This window comes from Acinonyx jubatus, chromosome A1 (genome assembly GCF_027475565.1).
Source record: "Acinonyx jubatus isolate Ajub_Pintada_27869175 chromosome A1, VMU_Ajub_asm_v1.0, whole genome shotgun sequence".
Classification (NCBI taxonomy): domain Eukaryota; kingdom Metazoa; phylum Chordata; class Mammalia; order Carnivora; family Felidae; genus Acinonyx; species Acinonyx jubatus.
Window position 1 is genome coordinate 66,048,655 of NC_069380.1, and position 24,311 is coordinate 66,072,965.

At 46.4% G+C, this 24,311-nt stretch overlaps 1 protein-coding gene and 1 long non-coding RNA gene across 3 annotated transcripts in view; one reads left to right on the forward strand and one right to left on the reverse strand.

The window, feature by feature from the left end:
- The window catches only part of ABCC4 (ATP binding cassette subfamily C member 4), a 370,199-nt gene that overhangs the window by 239,789 nt on the left and 106,099 nt on the right, over window positions 1-24,311 (reverse strand). For both annotated transcript variants that reach the window (XM_053217139.1, XM_027065098.2), the window contains one exon: window positions 21,242-22,504. In XM_053217139.1, the coding sequence (XP_053073114.1) occupies window positions 21,242-21,315 (74 nt within the window). In that variant the 5' untranslated portion in view covers window positions 21,316-22,504. The remainder of the gene's footprint in view (window positions 1-21,241; window positions 22,505-24,311) is intronic.
- Window positions 4,506-6,836, forward strand: LOC128314523 (uncharacterized). The gene is made up of 2 exons (XR_008296264.1): window positions 4,506-4,786; window positions 6,521-6,836. It is a non-coding gene; the product is annotated as an uncharacterized LOC128314523 (long non-coding RNA).

Below are 24,311 nucleotides of genomic sequence, written 5' to 3' on the forward strand. Positions count from 1 at the left end.
TCGATGAATACAGAAACTGGCTCGGACTGGATCTGGCCAAGAGCACACACAGTTAATTGGCCATGGTGAAGTACAAACGCACCACTTCTCAGCCTCCATCAGCTCCGCAGACCCCAAGTGTAGGGCCCCTCAGGCATCAGCCCACCCAAAAGTTCTGGAACCAGGTGATCAGCCAAGCCAGCCATGACAGTGAAGGTCTGTGTCACCTTGGGGGACTTTCCTGGTTCCCAGACAGCTCAGCACAGACCCCTGGTCGCGGCCTCCTGTCCAGCTTGCTCTGTCTCACACTGCGAAGCTAAGTGCTTGACTACAACGGCTGGACTCACATACACCCTGGGAGACCCCTTTGGGTATTGTCCCTCCAGCCCGCACGAAATGGACCACCCATCAGACGTTCCTGTCAACACTCCTGCAGCCTGGTCTGTGAAGGGCCGCCTCCAGGACCACACGCTCTCCCTGTAACTTTCACAGCCGTCATTCTTACGCATAAAGCACAGGTCACAGGTCCAAGGGTAACCGCTTAGGTGGGGGTGATCATAGGTTTTGATTAGCGATTACTCCTCGTAAAAGTTTAGCAAATATTGGCATCACTCTTGACCACATTTGTTGCCCAAGGTCCATGGCAGGGTGAGGGGCATATTTTATGGAATATGAACTTCAGCTCAGTTAAAGCGATATTATTTATCACCCGATCTAAGACCCTCTGAAGAGTAAAAGGAAGTGCTGTTAACAATGACAGTGTGATAAAGGATGTAAACCAGGGCTGTCCTGGGCAAACCAAGAGTTAGAACCACATGGTACAGGTGAAAAGAAAAATTAACAACAACAGAGACTGGCGACAGCTCTAGGACATCAGGCAATCAAAAAATGTTATTATTAATCTGATTTCCTACCCAATCAAAGTAGGGTTTCTTTTCCTTTTGTGGCCAGGGCGGGGGTAGGAGAAAGGCTGGCACACCAAACCATGTACATCCTTAAAGAACAAAGATGCCAGAATAACACATAGGATGGTGGCCTATTAGGAGACCCGGATAACAAAGAACACAAATCCTTTTCTCTACAATCGGACCCAAGGCTGATAAAATCCATCAGGAGCCAGGGGCCACGTCTGAAGTCAAGGCAGAGCCTGAATATCCACACGGGATCGCTAAGCCCAGGGAAAGAAGTCATTGTCTGTAATGCAATATGCTTCTGGAGGTGCGCTTCTTTTAGGGATTTAAGGACAGGAAGGAGAATTTCTGCACAAACTAAAACACCATGCAGTTTTACAAGCACCACCTGTCCCCAGAAGGCGTTCCTGCACCACACCAGCTCCTGATGCTAACCCACGCCTGAATGTAACTCTCCCTCTTCTGCCTTCCAAGGACCTCTGCATGTGACTTCTGCCGCTGAAGCTGGCCACACAGCCCCGTCCGCTCCATTTACTAAGTCGCGTTACTCTGGGCGCAAGATTCAACCTCTGCGCCTGTTTCCTCGGCCGGAGGCAAACATTATCACGGTTGAGGTAGCTCTGCAGGAACTGACACAGTAAGATGGAAAACTGCTCAAAGTCCTGGAGTGATCAGAAGGGCTGTGCCCACGATGGGGGGGACATCAGAGAGGGAAGGGAACTGAGAGAACATGGAGGGGAATGGGGCAAAGCCCACCCAATACTCCTCCACCTCCATCTCCAAAAATCCCCAAACCCCACTGCCGATGGATTTCCGTGGAAACCAGTAAACGGGGCTGAGCATGCAAGGGGGCAGAGGGAGCAGAGATGGTTCCAGAGAGCATGAGACGGGCGGGAACACGGGGCGGGAACACGGGGCGGGAACACGGGGCGGGAACACGGGGCGGGAGGAGGAAGGGAGCACAGAACGGGCAGGAAGCTTGGCATGGGACCCCCAGCCGCCACCAGCTCCCCAGGAGCCACGGGGAGGAGCTGCGGCCACGCGGCCGCCCGCCTGGGGGCGAGGGTCCTGGAAGAACGCGCCGGCCTCCCTCGTCTTTACAGTGTCCACCAGGCTTGGCGCGGGCAGCCCCTCAGCACACAGGGCGCCGCGCTCAAGTCCACCTCTCGCCTGAAATTCTTGCCAGGAATTTGCTGTGAGAGAGGAAACCGCGTTAATGGCTTTGAACCAGACCTTCTGTCTGCGTGACCCACGGCTAGCTCATGTTGGCCTGCCTCCGGTTCACCTCAAATTTTCCAGTCCGAGTTTCATCTGACCGAGGCGAGCCCCGCCCCCTCACGCACCACCTTCCCAGCGGCCTGACGTTTAGTAGCCACGCTGCGCTGCTCGCTCTGCTCTGCCCTGGAAGCGGGGGCGGGGGGGGGGGCGGCTTCCGAGAAGCCAAAGGCGATTCATTCCCTCTTCAAAAGCGCGTGTGAGTCGGCTGCTCTGTGGGATTCCTTCCTGCTGCACCTCATCCTTCCTGGAAGCTTCTCAGAGCCGGTGCCTCCCCCTTACAGGAAAGGAATCCCGCCCTCGCGAGGAACCGTGCAGATGAGGCAGCCGCAAAGAATTTCCCTGCAAGACTTCAATTCACTTTCTGAGCTGCTCCTAGCAGAGATGACCAACATCCACTCAAGGGGGAGAGAGAGAGAGAGAGACAGAAAGAGAGAGGAGAAAGGAGGGAGAGGATCCTAATTTGGCTTACTCAGAGGGACTAATTTTCTCTTCAAGATACTGGTTTCAAGGAAAACCGTAAAATGCATCATATTCAAAAGGGGGAGAGGCAAGAGGCTTCCGGGTTTGCCAGCGAACCGGGCCATCTGTTACCCAATATTAATACTGGATACATGAAGGACTTGCATGGGGCTTTCCCAGAAGCAAAACCATTTGGTTAAATTTGCATGTAGACGTAAGAGAGAAAGTTCAGAGCACAAGTCTGAGTTATCTCACCGCCTTAAAGAACCTAACTTACACTAGACGGCCCTTCACCGGATGCACAAACCTGGTTCTGGGGCACTAACAGCAACAGTAGTGAGTGATCTAACGTCAAGAGCAGGAATGGTCCTTGGAACGCCCGCCTGCCTGTCCAGGGACAGAACTCCTTCTCCTCCTGAGTAAGGTACTCTGAAGGGCTGAAGGGGATGGCCACCAAGTCTGAAAAGTTTCGGGGATTTTTACCTGAATTTGAATCAAAATTTGGGAGTCAGCAGGTCTATAATAAGCAGGTCAAGTAGAAGGTTAAGGCTGTGGGGTCAGAATCCTTAGTGACTCAGTGTAATAACGCACAAATGACCACAAAACAAAACAGCTCTGATCAATGACAACCAGGGCACTAACTCCAACCAAGACCTCCGTGGGGCATGTGGGGTGCCTCGGTCGGCTTGGGCTCCCCAACAAAATACCACAGCCAGGGTGACTTAAACAACAAAAATGTAGTCTCTCACAGCTCTGCAGGGTTGGAGTCCAAGATCAGGGTGTTGGCACCATTAACGGAAAGGCAGGTGCCAGAAGCTAGGACTTGAGCAGTTTCAACCACTTTGCTCTGCTGTGAAACTGCTTTCTAGAAGACTTCTGGTGGATGTAGTTACCACCACCTTATAATTTTCTTTCTTTTTTTAATGTTTTTAATTTTTTGAGAGAGAGAGAGAGAATGCATGAGCAGGAGAGAGGCAGAGAGAGGGAGACACAGAATCCAAAGCAGTCTCCAGGCTCTGAACTGTCAGCACAGAGTCTGATGTGGGGCTCGAACTCAAGAACAGTGAGATCATGACCTGAGCCAAAGTCAGACACTGAACAGACTGAGCCACCCAGGTGCCCCTCACCTGATAATTTTCAAAGTGCTTCCACAGCTAGTTGCCCAGTTCTGGGTATAAATTATATTCTCCTTTGTGGCTTTTTTTTTTAATAGATCTTAATCTCTGCAGAGCAGTTGCAAACAGGTCACTTCTCCATGCAGCAGAGATGGACATTACACACGACACCACTTCCACAACACCTCCCTGCTGACTTGCCCTGCCAGACTACAAGTGGGGATGAAAAATAAGTGTAGAGAATTCTATTCGTTTATTATACTTAAAACATAACTTCGAGAACATACCGAGATTAAGTTTAATTTTCCCAATTTGTAGAATACTGAAGCCTGAAATGATTATGTGTCTTGCCAAAGGTCACACAACTAATAAGTACATGATCACGGACTAGCACCCAGGTCCTCCGGCTCTAGTCTGATGCTCTCTCCTGGGAAACCGAATAACGGAAAATTCACTTAAAATGGGAGTCGGGGCTGGGGGGGGAACCTGGGTGGCTCAGCTCAGTCTGTTAAGCATCTGACTCTTGGTTTCAGCTCAGGTCATGATCTCACGTTTTGGAAGCTCAAGCCCAGCATTGGGCTTTGCGCTGATAGTACAGAACCTGCTTCAGATTCATTCATTCCCTCTCTCCCTCTCTCTGCCCCCCCCCCCGCCACAACTGCCTCCCTCTGTCTCTTTCCCTCCTGCTGTCTCTTTCCCTCTCTCTCAAAATAAAGTTTAAAATTAACTAATTAAAAATAAAAATACATTTATCTGTTTTACAGGTGAACAAATAGCATATAATGAACACTCAGAGTTCTCATAAATACCACATTTGGTTCTGTGACACTGAGAAGAAGGCCCAGCCTAAAATTTTAGGCCATCAATAAATCTCCCTTCTACAAATTCTTACATTAAGGACAGAAATGCACACGGGCCACTTGGTGAAGAATGGCTTCAACAGAAGACTTTAAAAGAGGTGGTCAATTGGGCTTATCATACAATCTCAGTCACCTTCTGACCAATAGAATGTCCCAATAAACATCTGCAAATAAAATTCATTAGGTGGGTAGTTTTAAAAAAAATTTTTTTTTAAAAAGAGCAAGTGGTGGAGAGGCAGAGAGAGAGAGAGAGAGAGAGAGGAGACACAGAATCTGAAGCCGGCTCCAGGCTCTAAGCTCTCAGCACAGAGCCCAACACAGGGCTGGAACTCCGGAGCCGTCAGATCATGACCTGACCTGAAGTTGGACGCTCAACTGAGCCACCCAGGCGCCTAAGTGGGCAGTTTTATATTCACAGGCTTTTAATTGACAAATGTGGGATAGCCACTCAATTGCCCTCCTAAACTCAATCAATCCAGGCATCCTTGTCTGACCAGGAGGAAAAAATAAACACAGCAACGTGGAGGCGGAAGCTCGTGCTCTGGAAACAGTCAGACCTGACTCAATTCCAAGCTCCCGGATGTCCTGTCTGGGCAAAAGGAGGACACAGCCAGCTTCAACAAGGAGTTAGATAAAGATCTAAGAACTGAGTATCTCTAAGACTTCCATATACCAAGCCCCCTTCCTCCCCAATCACTTGCTGAGTCCACTTGGGGTTGAAAATACACCCTATGGTACCAGTTCTTGTGCTCTGAGAGGAACCTGCAGCAAAGGATCTCATGCTTTGAGGATGAGAGCAGTTCAGGACCCTTGACCAGAAAAATGGAAATATGCACAGAAAAGTGATCTTTGGGAAACTGTTAATCAGTCAGTGGTCCTTGAAACTGGGACTTTGGGAAACTGTTAATCAGTGTCCATCAGAAACTCACAGGGAATATTTTTGAAATACTGATGCCTGGGTTCCACCCCCAGAGATAATTCAAGTTTACCTACAGAGGGCCCAGGCAATTCATTTTTTGTGAGGGTTGGGATACTGCTATGTATTAACTAGTAAGAACTTACGACACAAGAGAACTAGCAAGCTTAATAGAAATAATACACATCAACAATCTTTTGAAGGAGGCATCTGTAAGTACATTTAAGCAAGACCTCACAAGAGCCAGCTTGTGTTAAGAGGAAATCATGCATGGGACACCTGGGTAGCTCAGTGGGTTGAGCATCCGACTCTGATTTTTGCTCAGGTCATCATCCCAGGGTTGTGGGATTGAGCCCCTCATCGGGCTCCGTGCTGAGTATGGAGCCTGTTTAAGATTGTCTCTGTCCCTCTCCTTGCTCACACGCTTTCTAAAAACTTTTTTTATTAAAATAATTTTTTTTCTTAACAAAATGGGAAATCATGCCAACCTAACCTCAATTCCTTTTTTGTAGGATTGTTCATAATGACTACCCAGTAGATACAATACCTCTGGACTCCCATAAGACAGATAACATGACCTCCCCCAACAACTGTGGCCAACTTAATCTACTCCCCAGTGTTCATCAGTGGATCAGCCACAACCCACAGGACTGTTCCAAGACTTGCCCTTTCTGGCATTCAGACTACAGAAGTTTTCAAAGAACTTCCAACTGACAACAATGAGATGCTGAACTCTGACGTCAACAAAATAAACTTAAACATAGATACAACAGAGGTTTGCGTGTGGATAAGTCCCAGGGACTCTGACGTCAGTTGACCGTGTGTCCAATATACCCCAACTGCACACACTGCTCACGATACCGAAATTTCACCTCCAGCCCAGACTTCTTCCTTTGAGCCCCGACTCATGACCAATTGCCTACTCAACCTCTCTACTTAAGTGTGCAGCAGGCATCTCAAACTTAACATAATCAAAACCAAACTCCTGCTCTTCTCCAACAGGTCCTCCTGCAGCCTTCAGCAGCTCATTTCATGACGACTCCATCCTTCCAGGTGCTCAGGCTGAACCCAGAGGCAACGCTGCCTGTCTCTTCCTCTCAAGTTCCACAGCCTAATATCCAAGATGCCCAGCTCTACCTTCGAATAAGCTCTTCCCTGAATCCAACTCCACACCACCGCCACTCCCACCATCCTCCTGGTCAAAGCCACTTTCACCTCTTGCCTGAACCACCATGGAATCTCCTGCCGGTCTCCCTGCTTCTGCCCATGGCGCTCTTCAGTCTATTCTCAATACAGCAGCCAGAATAATCTTACTAAATCCTGAGCAGACCATGTCGTGTCTCTTCTCAAAACTCTCCAGCGGTCCCCACTTCACTCCAAGGAAAGCCAAAGACCTCCAATGACCAACAGAGCCCTCCAGACCTCCTCTCTTGCACTGGCTACTCCCCCAGAATGTGCAGGACTTCTCTGTGAAGCTGTCCCTTGCCACCCTGGCTAAAACTGCCACCTCTCTTTCCCATACACGTACTCCTGACCCCTTTCCCTGCCTCATTTTTTCTTCTTAGCACTTATAACCTACTATGTTTTACCTATTTATCTTGTTTATTATTTGTTCTCTCACTAGAATTTAAGTCAAGTGAAGGCAGGGACTGTTACCTATCTTGTTCACTGTTGTATCCTGAAAATTTGGACCAGGGACAGGCAAACATTTTCTGTAAAGAACTAGATCATAATTATGGCTAGAAACAGATAGAATAGGAATAAAGAAATAGATATTTTAGGCTTTGCAGGTCATACAGTCTCTGTTGCAACTACTTGACTCCACTGTTGTAGTCCACAGACAATATACAAATGAATGAGCATAGCCTCATTCCAATAAAACTTTATTTACAAAAACAGACAGTAGGCTGGATGTGACCTACAGATCACAGTTTGCCAACCCCTAGTCTGGAACATTACCTAGAGTGTAGTAAGCACTCAAAAATATTTGTTAAATTGTCAAAGTGTTAAAATACTACCTCTGGCCAGAGCAAACCTAGAATGGTAGGTCTAGTTCTAGAAGCCACATTAATATAAAGACATTGATAAACCAAGGCACATTCAGTTTGACCAGATGGAAGAGGGTCTGAAAACCCTGCCATTTAAAGGCATCCTAGGAACTAGAGACAATTCTCTGAAATATTTAATGGGTCCATGACAGTGGTCTTTGAATACCACAAGGCCATCATGTGAGGGGGGGAGTCAATGTGCTGTGTTCTCTCTCTCTCTCTTTCTCTCTCTCTCTCTCTCTCACACACACACACACACACACACACACACACACACACACACACACACGATACAGATGGCTAGAAACTGCCCAAAAGAAAACTGGCTTAATACAACATTTCTGGTATTTCGGTATGAAGGCATAAGAGACACTGCCCACTGCGCAATGTCTGGAAGGGATTCCTGTACTGAGTATGAGTGAAGAACTCTACTGTCCAACCGTGTAATTCCCTGACATTGGAAGTAGGGCAGACAGGAGCTAGCTTGGGGAAAAAGAGCAGACAGAAACTAAGCCCCATGAAGAGGCCAGCAGAGAAGTGGCCATGGAACCAGGAAATGGAATGAGAAGCTAAGTCCATGCAGTACAAGACTGGGGAGAAGAGGTAAGTATGAAAGTTGGTTGGCTAAGATGTAAAAGGGGAGGAACATGGTCTTGAACGACTGTATCAAACACTACGAGGTAGCAGGGAGGGGCAGGATGACTGAGGGGCATCCACAACACTTCTCGATGTTCTCAGGACACACTACCCCTTTTCCACAAATCTGTGTCCCACACACGCCCACCTTCCTCACAGAACCGCTACCATGGGAGCACAACTCTGCCCTACAACAGCGCACGCCTGACGTGTTGTGATTAGACACATGGATCACACTTCCCAGTCCACCTTATGGTCAGAGGTGACCAGGTGACTGACACCTGGCCCACAAAATGTGAGTGTAAATGACGTAGGTCACTTCCACGCCACGAACACAGAAACCAGCCACATACAACTTCTTTCCAGCTGAATAAAGAGGACTCAATGGAGAGCACCCAAGGACCAAGCCACAAGACATGAAAAGTCCAGCGAGTGAACAAATGTACAGTGTGGTTCCCCACTGCCACCAACCCCAAACAGACTATAAACATGAGATTAAGTGTGGCTTGTTTTGTTTTTTAACTAAATTACTAAAATTTGGGGCTTGTTTTGTTCAGCAACTAGCACTATTTACAGAATTAAACAGACAAGACTGTGTGAGCGCTTTGAGAACAGGAATGTTATTTTTATGGATTTGAATGCAGCAACGAGAAAGGCACTCAAATGTTGGCTGAACGAATTACCTAAACCACAAAGGGGCTGAATCAGTACCCCTGGCCTCCCACTGTGCTCTCAAACAGAGATGGATTTTAAGGGCTGAGAAAGAGTTCAGAAAAGTGGTTCCCAAACCTTAAGCATCTGAGTCACCCAGAATCCTGTTAAAAAATTCTGATTTCAGGATGCCAACAGCTCTCCCCCCAAGCCCCAGATTATGTTCCTTGGGTAAGGAATGAGATTCTGAAATTTACATTGATTCTCTATCTAGGAAATAAAGTACGGCAATACACAAACAAAAATGTTAGGTTACAAATGCTAAGGTAACATAGCTATCTTTTCATATGTATTCACTGCTCACTATCTGCCAGACACCATTCTGTTTACCAGTGTCTGGTTCATTTCATACTCTCAACAACCCTATGGGATGCGGACAATGATTATTCCCACTTTATTTGCCCATGGTCAGGGGAGTCGTAGAGTCAGATTTATCCCCAGGCACTTTTAGCTTCAGATGGGGCGCTGTTCCACTGTAACCAGGATCAGGGCTCAGTGCTGTATAAATGTGCCTTGGGCAATGGTGCTGAGAAAGCCACACAGGCTTCAGCCTTGCTCTCCCCCATCCGCTCCCACAACCCTGGTTGTGAACCCAGGGGTTCACTGAGAGCCAGCTGCCTCTCTTCAGTCAGGACCCCAATCCTGGCTCTGGGGGACCTGCACAGGCAGAATAGTTACAAAATCTGCCTCACCTCATCCGAAAAGTCTCATAGTGAGAAATTGTTGAAGAGGAAACTCAAAAAGCAGGTTCTGAAGAATTCTAAATGCCACTCTTAAGAACTGTTCTTGAAAGCAGTAAGGAGTAGCAGAGGTTTTTAAGCAGGAGGATGGCAGGGATTTGTTTTAGGGTAAAGACGGGAAGTAGGAAGATCCGCTGGGAGGAAGAAAAGCCAAGAGCATGAGCTGAGGCTGGAACAGGAGAGGGATACAGGCTCAGAGGTGTCGGCCTTCCCTTGGGCTCTCACACACTCACATTCAGGAAACACTTGCTGAATGAAGGACTCAAAGGGCATGTCTAAAGTTGAATCAATGGGATTTGATGTCAGAAGACAAAGTCCTTGAGAACAGACAGGTTCTGGGCCCCTGGGTGGCTCAGTCAGCTCAGGTCAGCTAAGCTCAGGTCAGCTAAGTCAGTCAGCTCAGCTAAGCGTCCAACTTCGGCTCAGGTCATGATCTCGCTGCTCATGAGTTCGAGCCCTGCTTTGGGCTCTGTGCTGACAGTTCAGATCCTGGAGCCTGCTTCAGATTCTGTGTCTTCCTCTCTCTCTGTCTCTCTCTCTCTCTGCCCCTCCCCTACTCACACACTGTCTCTCAAAAATAAACATTTAAAAAATTAAAAAAAAAAAACGGACAGATTCATGTCTTAATAACTGGATGGACAAGAAAACACATGGCAATTCAGGAGACGGCATGATGGAGACAGGGTAGGAAAATGTGTTTCACATACAAACATCTGTGAAGAGCAAACTCACTCACTAACATGACTTTTAAATATCTGCTGGATAGTCAGCATACTCATTTATTTCTTTGGTCAACCAGTGTTAACCTGTCGGAGCTAAAGGCAGGCAGACAGAGACAGGAGCCTGAGAACAGGCGGCCACTGTGTGCGCTGCGGACTGTGGGCAGGGTACCAGTTGGGGCAGTGACTTCCCCCTCCTCCTCGCTACAGGTCCCAGACAAGTTACATAACCCCTCTGGGCCTGGATTTCCTCCAGTATGACATATTCACGGTCTTATACAATTGAGGATTAACAGGGACATTAAATGTAAATGAGTGAGCAAAAAATTCTGAGCCCACAGGAAGCATTCAATAGGTGTTAGTTACGATCTGTATTGTTATCTAAATGGACCCATCTCAGGAGGACTAAGCATCCCTTACCCCCCCAAGTGTCCAGCAGGAACTTAAAATGTAGATCCCCAAGTCCCACCCACACCAACCAGAACCAGAATACCTAGAGACAGGGAAGGTTCCTCATCTGTATTTTTACGGGCATCTCATAAAATACTGCTGAAATAGATAACGTGAGTTTTAACTTCTAAAAAACATTCATCTTACTCTCTAACTTACACTTTTGGTTGTGTCACTGTATGTACATAATATATATAAAGAGATCCTAAAAGGATTAATCTCTTTGGGTGTATCAATCTTTGGGGCACCTGGCTGGCTCAGTCGGTAGAGCATGCAACTCTTGATCCTGAGATTACAAATTCAAGCCCCATGATGCATGTAGAGATCAAAAATATTTTTAAAATAAAAATAATTGGGTCAATCTTTAAATGGATCTAAAACTTATATTCCAGTCTTTAGGAGCCCCCTGGCCATAACAACCTGAGGCTTTAACTCTGGACTAGGTGACTTCTAGGTGACCTGCATTAACAATCATCCCTGTCTTCCAATTTTAAGGCTCAGATATTCATTTACATGCAGTCACAAAGAACTTGCAGGGCCAGAGATAAGTGCTGGGTCCATTCCAAAGCCTAGACCTTCCCACTGCATCACTGCCAACCACTTCTGCACAATTCATCAGCATAGAAACATTGAAAATACTTGCACAGGCTCAGAGCTCACACAAAGAACACCCCCCCTCCGCCCAGAGACATTCTCCTGGTATCAGACAGGGTGTCCTGGCTCCACTGAAAAGTTACAGGTTAAGATTTAGGATAAAGGCTCATGTTGCACACAAGGACCCTGGGTTCCACACCCCACAGAGCAGGTGCAGCCTGGGAGATGTGCAAGGAGGGAGGGGATCCCCTGAAGGACTCAGAAAGGCAAATTAGCTGAATGAACACTAGTTAACCCCTTTCATGTTGAGCAGATGCAGAAACTATAGGGATAAAGACCCCAAAAAAATTAAGTTTAAGCTATAGGAGATAAACTTAGGAAATTTTGTTACACTGTTTATTTCACTGCAGGGGCTTAGTAAATTTCAATAAGGGTGTTTTGCTTCAGGCTGTAGTTATTGTACAAATTTGCCAAAACTCCTCAAACTAAATGCTGAAGACACAAACAGGCTGAGGCCAGAAAAAGGGCCCTGGAAAGCTAACCCAGCCTCCATCAGTAACATCTGGATTTCTGGTAACAAACAACAGAAGATTAACATTAAGAGGCATTTTGGGAGCATGCCAAACAGGCTCAGTCAGAAGAGCGTGCACCTCATGATCTCCAAGTTGTGGGTTTGAGCCCCATGTTAGGTGTAGAGTGTACTTTAAAAAAAAAAAAAAAAACCTTCAGGGGTGCCTGGGTAGCATAGTTGGTTAAGCATCTGACGTCAGCTCAAGTCATGATCTCATAGTTTTTGAGTTCAAGCCCCCGCATCGGACTCTCTGCAGGGAACTGGTTTTGGATCCTCTGACCCCCCTTTCTCTGCCCCTTCCCCTGCTTGTGCGTGCTCTCTCAAAAGTAAACATTTTTTTTAATCTTTAAAAAAAAGTGGGGGGCATCTTGAAACTGGTGCAAAGCCCTAGTTTAAAATGAAACATCTCTGGGGGGTGCCTGGGTGGCTCAGTAGGTTAAGTGTCTGACTCTTGATTTTCGCTCAGGTCATGATCCCAGGGTCTTGGGATTGAGGTATGCGGTGGGCTCCGTGCTAAGCATGGAGACTGCTTGAAATTCTCTCTCTCCTGAGGACCCAAAATCACGAATGAAAATGGATTTATCACAACCAATCCCTCAGAAATACAAGCAATTATCAGAGAATACTATGAAAAATTAGATGCCAACAAACTGGACAACCTGGAAGAACTGGATAAATTCCTAGACACCCACACACTACCAAATCTCAAACAGAAAGAAATAGAAAATTTGAACAGACCACAACCAGTGAAGAAATTGAATCAGTTATCAAAAATCTCCCAACAAATAAAGAGTCCTGGACCAGATGGCTTCCCTGGTGAATTCTACCAGACATTTAAAAAAAAATTTTTTTAACCTTTATTTTTATTTTTGAGACAGAGAGAGACAGAGCATGAACGGGGGAGGGGCAGAGAGAGAGTGAGACACAGAATCAGAAGCAGGCTCCAGGCTCCAAGCCACCAGCCCAGAGCCCGACGCGGGGGTCGAACCCACGGACCGCGAGATGGTGACCTGAGCCGAAGTCGGACACCCAACCGACTGAGCCACCCAGGCGCCCCTTCTACCAGACATTTAAAGCAGAGATAATACCTATCCTTCTCAAGCTATTCCAAAAAAATAGAAAGGGAAGGAAAACTTCCAGACTCATTCTATGAAGCCAGCATTACTTTGATTCCTAAACTAGACAGAGACCCAACAAAAAAGAGAGAACTACAGGCCAATATCCCTGATGAATACGGATGCAAAAATTCTCAATAAGATACTAACAAATCGAGTTCAACAGCATAGAAAAAGAATTATTCACCATGATCAAGTGGGATTCATTCCTGGGCTGCAGGGCTGGTTCAACATTCACAAATCAATCAATGTGATACATCATATGAATAAAAGAAAAGAGGGGTGCCTGGGTGGCTCAGTTGGTTAAGCGGCCGACTTCAGCTCAGGTCATGATCTCGCAGTCCGTGAGTTCAAGCCCCGCATCAGGCTCTATGCTGACAGCTCAGACCCTGGAGCCTGTTTCAGATTCTGTGTCTGCCTCTCTCTGACCCTCCCCGGTTCATGCTCTGTCTCTCTGTCTCAAAAATAAGTAAAAGTTGGGGCACCTGGGTGGCACAGTCGGTTAAGCGTCCGACTTCAGCCAGGTCATGATCTCGCAGTCCGTGAGTTCGAGCCCCGCATCGAGCTCTGGGCTGATGGCTCAGAGCCTGGAGCCTGTTTCCGATTCTGTGTCTCCCTCTCTCTCTGCCCCTCCCCCGTTCATGCTCTGTCTCTCTCTGTCCCAAATAATAAATAAATAAATAAATAAACGTTGGAAAAAAAAATTTAAAAAAAAAGTAAAAGTTAAAAAAAAAAAAAAGAACCATATGATCCTGTCAATCGATGCAGAAAAAGCATTTGACAAAATACAACATCCTTTCTTAATAAAAACCCTCAAGAAAGTCGGGATAGAAGGAACATACTTAAACATCATAAAAGCAATTTATGAAAAGCCCACAGCTAATATCATCCTCAATGAGGAAAAAGTGAGAGCTTTCCCTGTGAGATCAGGGACACCATGACAGGGATGTCCGCTCTCACCACTGTTGTTTAACATAGTGTTGGAAGTCCTGCCTAGCATCAGCAATCAGACAACAAAGTGAAATAAAAGGCATCAAAACTGGCAAAGAAGTCAAACTTTCACTTTTCGCAGACAGGATACTCTACATGGAAAAACCCATAGACTCCACCAAAAGACTCCTAAAACTGATACATAAATTCAGCAAAGTCACAGGGTACAAAAATCAATGTACATAAATCAGTTGCATTTCTATACAGCAGTAATGAAGCAAAAGAGAAATAAAGAAACTGATTCCATTTACAATTGCACCAAGAACTATAAAATACCTAGGAATAAACCTAACCAAATAATGTAAAAAATCTGTATGCTGAAAACTATAGAAAGCTTATGAAGGAAACTGAAGTAGACACAAAGAAATGGAAAAACTTTCCATGCTCATGAATCGGAAGAATATCGTTACAATGTCAATAATACCCAAAGCAATCTACACGTTCAATGTAATCCCAACCAAAATTGCACCAACATTCTTCTCAAAGCTAGAACAAACAATCCTAAAATTTGTATGGAACCACAAAAGACACAAATAGCCAAAATAATTGAAGAAGAAAACCAAAGCAGGAGGCATCGCAATCCCACACTTTAGCCTCTACTACAAAGCTGTAATCATCAAGACAGCATGGTATTGGCTCAAAAACAGACACATAGGCCAATGGAATAGAATAGAGAACCCAGAATTGGACCCACAAATGTATGGCCAACTAATCTTTGACAAAGCAGGAAAGAGTATCCAATGGAAAAAAGACAGTTGGTGATGGGAGAACTGGTCAGCAAAACATGCAGAAGAATGAAACTGGACCACTTTCTTATACCATTCACAAAAATAAACTCAAAATGTATAATGGACCTGAATGTGAGACAAGAAACCATCAAAACCCTAGAGAAGAAAGCAGGCAACCCACCTCTTTGACCTCAGCCACAGCAATTTCTTACTCAACACATCTCCAAAGGCAAGGGAATTAAAAGCAAAAATGAACTATTGGGACCTCATCAAGATAAAAAGCTTCTGCCCTGCAAAGGAAATAATTAACAAAACTAAAAGGCAGACAGAATGGGAAAAGATATTTGCAAATGACATATCAGATAAAGGGTTAGTATCCAAAATCAATAGAGCACTTACCAAACTCAACACCCGAAAAATAATCCAGTGAAGAAATGGGCAGAAGACATGAATAGACACTTCTCCAAAGAAGCCATCCAGATGGCCAACAGACACATGAAAAGATGCTAAACGTCACTCCTCATCAGGGAAATACAAATCAAAACCACACTGAGATAACACCTCACACGTGTCAGAATGGCTAACATTAACAACTCAGGCAACAACAGATGTTGGCGAGAATGCGGAGAAACGGGAACCCTCTTGCACTGTTGGTGGGAATGCAAACTGGTGCAGCTCTCTGGAAAACAGTGTGGAGGTTCCTCAAAAATTTAAAATAGAACTACCCTACGACCCAACAACAGCACTACTAGGAATTTATCCAAAGGATACAGGAGTTCTGATTCACAGGGGCACATGCACCCCAATGTTCATAGCAGCGCTTTCAACAATAGCCAAACTATGGAAAGAGCCTAAATGTCCATCAACTGATGAGTGGATAAAGAAGATGTGGTTTATACATACAATGGAATACTACCTGGCAATGAGAAAGAATGAAGTCCTGCCATTTGCAACTGCGTAGATGAAACTGGAGGGTATTATACAAAGTGAAATAAATCAAAGACAGTATCCTTATGTTTTCATTCATATGTGCATCTTGAGAAACTTAACAGAAGACCATGGAGGAAGGGAAGGGGAAAAAAGTAGTTACAAACAGAGAGGGAGGGTGGCAAATCACAAGAGACTCTTAGGTACAGAGAACAATCTGAGGGTGGATGGGGGGGAGAGAGGGGAAATGGGTGATGGGCATTGAGGAGGGCACTTGTTGGGATGAGCACTGGGTGTTGTATGTAAGCCACTTCAACAATAAATTATATTTTTTTAAAAAATCAGATCCTCTCTCTCTCTCTGCCTCCCTACCCCACTCATGCTCTCTCTTAAAAAAAAATAAAATACTATCAGCTACCTAATAACGTACACCACAGCCACTGTTTGGAAAGAAACTAAACTAAATGAATACATGACACGTCTGCATTCCCAATCACTGAGGGCCCAATGCAGCCAACCTCTAGAAACCATTACAGCACTCAGCATTATCTGCACTTCCCTCGCATCCTCAGCATTATCTGCACTTCCCTCGCATCCTCAGCCTTCTCTGAGAAGTCTCCAGAGAGTCTACCCTGGCACCAGTGGCAATCTCCACAACAACATTCACTTTGCAAGATGACAGTTCACCGACTGTGCCAGTGTCAGGGGAGTGAGAATGTAAGCCATTCTCCAGTGGCCCAAACCCTCCTCAACCCCATTCTCTGGGGACAGGTCTGAGCTGCTAACCACAGGCAGGAGGGTGGATGGATAAATGCAGAGCACACCCCTAGGGATGCTGTGCAGCGGGGGAGCCGGGGACATGTCCAGGGAGTCTTGAAGGACAGGACGATCTAGTGCCCAGCTGGATACACCACACCATTTACTTCCAATAATGGGAAAAGAGGAAGAATTATTCAATAAACCATGATGAGAAAATGGGCTATCTGGGGAAAAATGGGGCCTCTCTTACACCAAATACAAAAGGAAATTCTAGCTGCCTTTAGCATTAGAAAGAAAATGCTTATGGAGATTTAGACGACACCGGAATCTAAAAAAGATCTATTACAGAAGCAACAGGAAAAACCAGAAAGAAAGAAAAAAAAAAAAGAAAAACCAGAAAGAAAAGCCCGATTAATGATACATAAATTTATGTAGGGGAGGGGTGCCTAGCTGGCTCAGTCAGTTCAGCAGGTAACTCTTCATCTCCGGGTTGTGAGTTTGAGCCCCACAATGGGTGTAGAGATTATTTGGGGAAAAAAAAAAAACAACTCTGATCTAAATTGAGACAAATGAAAATCTGAAAAAATATGATAAGCACTATTATAAGTTATTTCAAAAAGTATAAATGCCTCATGGGAAAAAATGTAACACAAATTCAAAGATATTTAAAAAAAGCTCCATCTATATGAATCAAATTCAAATTAAAACTTTGGTATTTTTAACCTTTTAAGCACCTTAATTCAGGTATTTAAAGTTGACAATGAAACATGCACACAAGCCGATATTGAGGGTCAACTGGTCCAAAACTGGGAAATCATTTTGCCTTTCACCACTTACTCTACTTCGGGGAGTAGAGAAAAAGGAAAGACGCACAAAGATACATGGATGTGCATTGCATCATAATCAGAAATAAACTGTACTCGACACAAGTGAAAGACTGAATAAACCACAATCATTAAATATACTGTTTTGACGATTTAAGCCCATATATGAATGTTAACCATTGGAAATTAAGAAAGAATCAGGATCCAAAACTATTTGGCTGGGGGGGGCAGAGACTACTTGGTTTTGTAGAAAAGACACACGCACAAGAGTTTTAGGAGGAAGACGAAAACACAACCAAAACATCAGCAGATATACTTGGCTAATAAAAACAAATCATCCAGGGGCACCTGGGAGGCTCGGTCAGTTGGGTATTGGACCCTTAATTTCAGTTCAGGTCATGGTCAAAAGGCTCGTGGGATGGGGCCTCAAGTTGGGCTCCATGCTGACTATGGAGGAGCCTGCTTAAGATTCTCTCTCCCCCTCCCCCACCCTCACACTCTCTGTAAAATAAACCATCCATATTCCTTTCTTTTTCTGTAGTTTTAAATTTCTTACAAAAACAGAAATATATATATATATATATATATATATATATATATATTCTTTTGAAAAATTCATAACGGGGATGCCTAGCTGGTTCAGTCTGTAGGGCATGCAACTCTTGATCTCAGGGTTGTGGGTTCAAGCCTCACACTGGGTGGGCACAGAGCCTACTTAAAAAATAGAACAGGGGCACCTGGGTGGCTCAGTCAGTTAAGGGTCCAACTTCAGCTCACATCATGATCTCACGGCTTGTGGGTTGGAGCCCCACGTCAGGCTCTGTGCTAACAGCTCAGAGCCTGGAGCCTGTTTCAGATTCTGGGTCTCCCTTTGTTTCTGCCCCTCCCCCACTTGCATGCACACTCTCTCTCATTTAAAAATAAATATTTTTTAAAAATTGTTTAAATAAAACAAAAATCCTCAACAACTGCCAATAGCCACAAACGTATGACCCCTAGACTCTAAGCCCAAAGTGTGCTGTGAAAACACCAAAACCCCAGTAAGGCCATTTGTATAGAAGTCAGTAAAGCTAGTTATCAGCATCATTTGGATAGACAGCTACCAGTTCACAAGTTTAGAAAGCAGATGAAATTTAAGAAAAGCAAATATCCAATGAGAAGCTGAAAACTAGGGCTTTTCTCTACAAGTTGGGCCTTATCTCCAGGCAGTACTCCCTAACTGGGCTCATTTCAGCTTTCCCACCTGCAGCCAGAAGGGTACACATGGAAATCACTAAGGTGGCCTCCGATTTTAAAACCTCTAAAACTGCAGGGGCACCTGGGTGACTCAACTGTTTGACCATCAGACTTTGGCTCAGGTCATGATCTCATGTGAGTTTGAGCCCCTCGGCAGTCTCTGTGCTGACAGCTCAGAGCCTAAAGCCTGGAGCCTGCCTGGAGACTGCTTCGGATTGTATCCCCCTCTCTCCCTGCCCCTGCTGGCTCATGATCTCTCTCTCTCTTTCACAAAGTTAAATAAACACTTAAAAAAATTTTTTTTAAGCCCTAGAATTGCAGAAGGTAAATAAACCAACGTAGGATAGCAATCACGGTCAATCTGACCTCAAAAGACTTGCACAACCCTTTTTTAAAACTGGAATAACAATGCCACTGGGAGCGGTGGCTTCAAGCAGCGAGCCAGGCTCAACCTTCCATCAGCATCACCTGCAGCACCTGTTTCAAACCCACCCCCCCCCCCCAAGTTTCTACATAATTTACAGAACTGGTCTGAAATGGGGGCTGGAGAATTTGCATCCCTAACAAGCTCCCAGGTGACGCAGATGCTAAAGGCGTTAAGAGCCGGGCTTTGAGGACAGGTGCCCTAAAGCATGGTGATAGCTTTCACGAGCACCATCTCATCTCCAACAGCAGTAACTTTAAGAAACTCCGGCCTGCAAGAGCAAAAGTGTGTATGGACTAGCCTTCTCCACGTATTTAAGAGCAAGTGTCCCGGGGCGCCTGGGTGGCTCAGTCGGTTAAGTGGCCGACTTGGGCTCAGGTCATGATCTCGCGATCTGTGAGTTCAAGCCCTGCGTCAGGCTCTGTGCTGATGGCTCAGAGCCTGGAGCCTGTTTCAGATTCTGTGTCTCCCTCTCTGACCCTCCCCCGTTCATGCTCTCTCGGTCTCAAAAATAAATAAACGTTAAAAAAAAAAAAATTAAAAAAAAAAAAAAAGAACAAGTGTCCAAACAGAAGCAGCTCAGTACAGTGGTTACAAACACAGGCTCAGGAGCCAGACTGCCTGCTTTGGGATCCTGCTCTACATCTAAATAGCTGTGTGATCCCAAGCAACTTCACCTCTGCTTCAGGACTGTCAGGTGTAAAACAGAGAGAAGCACTCCTTCCCCTGCAGTAAGGAAGCTGGAAATAGCTTCATCCAAAATCCTCATCTTCCCATTTTCATGTGAAAAATCCACAAACAGAAAGTGCTTCAGAATTCCTTGCCCTGCCTGAAGTTAAGGAGACATTTGCCTGCTTCACCACTGTTGACGATACCCACATCCAAATTCCTTCTTCTACCCATAGTCCTCTTTCCTTCAGAGGGGCCAAAGGGCCAAGAGATGTTCCCACACAAAGTGAATACACCAATCAAAACAAACGTAGGCGTACTCACCCCCTTGGGATCTCCTAGGCTTACCCCATTTAAAAGAGTAAATTATCAGAATGTGGGTAATGTGGGTAATGTGTGGCTCTAGCCTTCAGGTTAGTTTGGGGTCAAGAAACAAAAGATCTAATGCAAATGCAATTTAAGTCCAAAGGTTCAGGCCCACCTAGTTAGTAGTCCCAGCTACGACATGGAAAACTAGCCAAGAGCTTCACCTCTCTGAGCCGTTTTTCACGCCTGTGTTTTCTCCCAGCTCAGGGACCCTCCAATAATTTTAGGTCCATAGGGCACCTGGGCAAGACTGCCTGCATTAAGACCACGGATCACTTCTACAAAGGCTAGAGATCCAGAGACCACAGGCTTCAAGGACCCCATCTCCAGAGCGGTCCTCAAAGGTGGAAATGGAAATAGTTGCAATAAGGAAAGCGGCTGTTCAAAGACATGCTCCAGTTGTGGCTCTGTGTGGCCAGGATAAAAACGTGTTAAAGAGCAGTGTTCCCATTTATTAAATTAAAAAGCTGTTATTTTACCCACATGAAATATGCCACAACTAGATACCAGGACACGGTGTGAGACACACAGGAACAGAGGAAGGGGAAGAGAGAGACATGGTCACAGCCACACAAACACACAAGGGAGCCCGGTGGAGTTGCAGCTCAGTGTCACAGAAGGAATATCGGAAGAGGTGGGGACGCCGTGGGGGAGATGGCAATGGTCCAGGGCACTAATTAAACTGCGGTTAAGTTTAGATAAAGGAAGCTGTTCACAAGCTGCTTGCTTAGGAAGAAAAAGGTGCAGCTTTAGTTCATGAGAAGTGCGAATCCCTGAGCGGCACCGGGGAAGTGGGCTAAGGGGGGAAGGGTCTAGTCGGTTCTCCCACTGGGCAGTAATTCTCCCCGGGCAGCTACGGCTCTCCCCCTCCCCAGCTCCTGCTCCGACTCCTGCGGCCGCGGTCGCTGCTGCTGCTGCTGCTGCTGCTCCCAGGCACTGGAGGCTGGCAGAGCCGCGAGCACCAAGGCAGGGATCCCCTGGTCCCCAGAACCCCTCTCCGGCCCTGTTCCCGCCCGCCCTGGGCGCCGGGGCGCAGACGGGGACCACGCGGCCGACGTGGGGCGGCCCCACGGGCGGCTGGAAGCCGCGTGCTCCCGTCGCCTGCTGCAAGAGCTCCCACGCCGCGACCCTCTGCCCTCCAGCCCCAGAAGGCGCCGGCAGCGACAGGCAGGCGCGCGGCGGCGGCGCGATGTCGCAGCTCGGGCGGGGCGCTCACCAGAAGAATACGCGCGAGCAGAGGTTCGCGTCCTGCAGCGGGTTGGGCTTCACGTCCGGGTACACGGGCAGCATCTTGCCGGCGGGGTCGTGCTTCTCCCGGAGACGCGGGCGGGGATGCCGGAGCTCCTGTGCCGCGCGGGTCCTCACGGCGGGAGCCCAAGAACCACCCGCTTCCGGGAGCAGAGCGCCGGCGGCCCGCCCCGTTCCCGCCCCCACCCCCGGGCCGCGCAGCTGCTGCCGCCGGGAGACGGGAGCCGCGCGCCGCGTGCGAGGCGGCGGGACGAGGGCGGCGGAGACCACGCTGCCCGTACCCCGAGCAGGTGCGAGGCGATACCGTTGGATGAAGGCGGGTAGGCCGAGCTCGTGGCCCGCAGGGCCCTGCGCGGAGGCGCCCACGTGCTCAAACCTGGATGCAAACTTTGCATAAGTTCAGGCTCCCAGCCCCGGCACCCTGCTGAGGGTGCCGAGGGGAGGCTCCGGCTCTGCCCGCCCCCGCGGCTCGGAAACGCCCCCTGGGCTGCTGCTTTGAGAGCTGCGGGACGGCTTTCGCCTGCCTTCTGGGCTGGCTGCCCTCATCAGGACCAAACAAGGGTGCTAGGGCAGGTGGTCCAGCCTGCGAGCCAAACGTTTGACCTCAGACAACAGCAGGATTTAGCACAGATTATCTTTGTAGAGCTGCAAGACCTAAAGAAAGGTAATAGAGGACTGAAGATGAATGCATGCTGTCATTGGGGGCAAGCTTTTCCCATCTCACCTGTTGCATTGCACGAAGGAGCTCTTGGCAGCTTTTTGCTGCCCACTGAGATTGAGAAAGGCGGGTAGGGAGGAGAGAGCCGGCCTTATGGTTTCATTCATCATGCCCTGGGAGCCCAGCAGAGTAAAAATAGCCAAGGGAACATGTTACAGAACACTGGTTAGTTGCACTGCAGGGGGGTCTTGACTCCCTTCTAACTTTAACAAGGCCAGATTCAAGAAGGTGTTGTTATTTATTATCCCTGTTTTCCAGATGAGAAAGATAAGACTAAAGGACAGAACTTATACATCGTCCATAAATGATGAAACCCAATTTGGACTCAAGTCAGAGTCCAGCATGGGCTGCCCCACTAGTGATGGTCAGTGTGCGTGAAAAGTGCCCAAATAGGCTGGTGGGATGAATGAATGATTGCAGGACCTGATGAACAAAACCTTGGACTCCCACTCCTAAGTCTTTGGTTGCTGTGTGGCCATCTTACCAGCTCAGCAGCTTCTCTTCCCTTCAACCCTAATTGAAGAAAAAGCAAAGGTTTCAGTTCAAAATACTTACAGCAAGATCACTTTTTTTTTTTTAATTAAGTAAACTCTACCCCCAAGGTGGGACTCAAATACACCACAGGAGATCAAGAGTTGCAACCTCTACTGATTGAGTCAGCCAAGTGCCCCAAGATCACTTTACTTTTTAATAATTTCCCATTTACCTTGCCTAAAATGGTGTTATCGATAATGGCTTTCGTTGCCAGAGGGGAGGCGAGTGGGTGAAATAAGTGAAGAGGATTAAGAGTACACTTGCCAGGCACCTGGGTGACTCAGTCGGTTAAGCCTCCAACTTCGGCTCAGGTCATGATCTCACAGTCAGTGAGTTCGAGCCCGGTGTCGGACTCTGTGCTGACAGCTCGGAGCCTGGAGCTCGCTTCAGATTCTGGATCTCCCTCTCTCTCTCTCTCTGCCCCTCCCCCGCTCGTGCTCTGTCTCTCTCAAAAATAAAATATTAAAAAAATATATACACTTAACCATGATGAGCGCTGAGTAATGTATGGAATTGTTGAATCGTTATATACACCTGAAACTAATACAATACCAGTGTTAATTATACTTGAATAAAAAATGACTTTGAATGTCAGTTATGCAATATGAAAAATGTTGGAAAACTGGTGTAGACCAATGTGACTATAGTTGACAATACTATTCTGTCAAGTATACTGTGTTCTTGAAATTTGCTGAGAGAGCAAATCTTGGGTGCTCTTAACTTAGGAAAAAAAGAAAAATGGTTAAGATGGGAGGGGTTACCTGGGTGGCTCCATCAGTTAAGCATCCGACTCTTGGTTTCAGCTCGTCATGATCTCACGGTTCATGGGTTCGAGCCCCTTGGCAGGCTCAGCAGCTGGCATCTCAGAGCCTGCTTGGGATTCTCTCTCTCTCTTCTCTCTCAGCCCCTTCCCTGCTCACACTGTCTCTGTCTCTCTCGACTTAAACAAAAAGATGTGAGGTGATGGACATGTTGATTGGCTTGGTTGTAAATATTTCATAATGTAGATGTATACCAAGTCTCAGTTGTACACCTTCTATACAATTTTTTGATTGTCACTCATACCTCAGTAAAGCAGGAGAGAAATGACTTTTAAAGAAAGCCTTGGGGTAGCTGGGTGGCTCAGTTAAGTGTCCGACTCTTGATTTCTGCTCAGGTCATGATCTCCGTTCATGAGTTCAAGCCCCTGTCAGTGCAGAGCTTGCTTGGGATTCTCTCTCCTCTCTCCTCTCTCTCCTTCTCTCTCCTTCTCTCTCTGCCCCTCTCCTCTCTGTGCTCTCTCTCTCTCTGTCTCAAAATAAATAAGTATACTTCAAAACAAAAAGAAAACCTTACTATTTTCATTTTTTTATAAGTCAAATGTGTAAGAATAGCAAAATGTTGACCATGTTTAATTGATGGGTGATGGGAGTTTATTATACTATCTCCTTGATATTTCATGTATGTTTGATAATTTCCATTATAAAAAGGAAGACATTTAGGTCTGAATATTATAAGAAAACTATAATTATTCAATTATTCCCTTTCTGTGTTAGCTCTTTCTCAGATAATGCAATCTATAAACCTAAATAATCAGCCCTCCCCTGATTATAGTTCTTGAAACTCCCTACATTTTCCAGCCTAAATGCTCAGCCAGCAGGTCTGAGTCAAGATGAAGGCCATGCTCTCTAAAGTTAGAAGTCAAGTGACTTCCCTTGTCACTCTGCCCCAGGCCACTCTCCAGCCCTACAACCCCCAGAATCATAGTTAGCTGGTTACAAACTGCCAAAAACACTCTGTCCCTTCA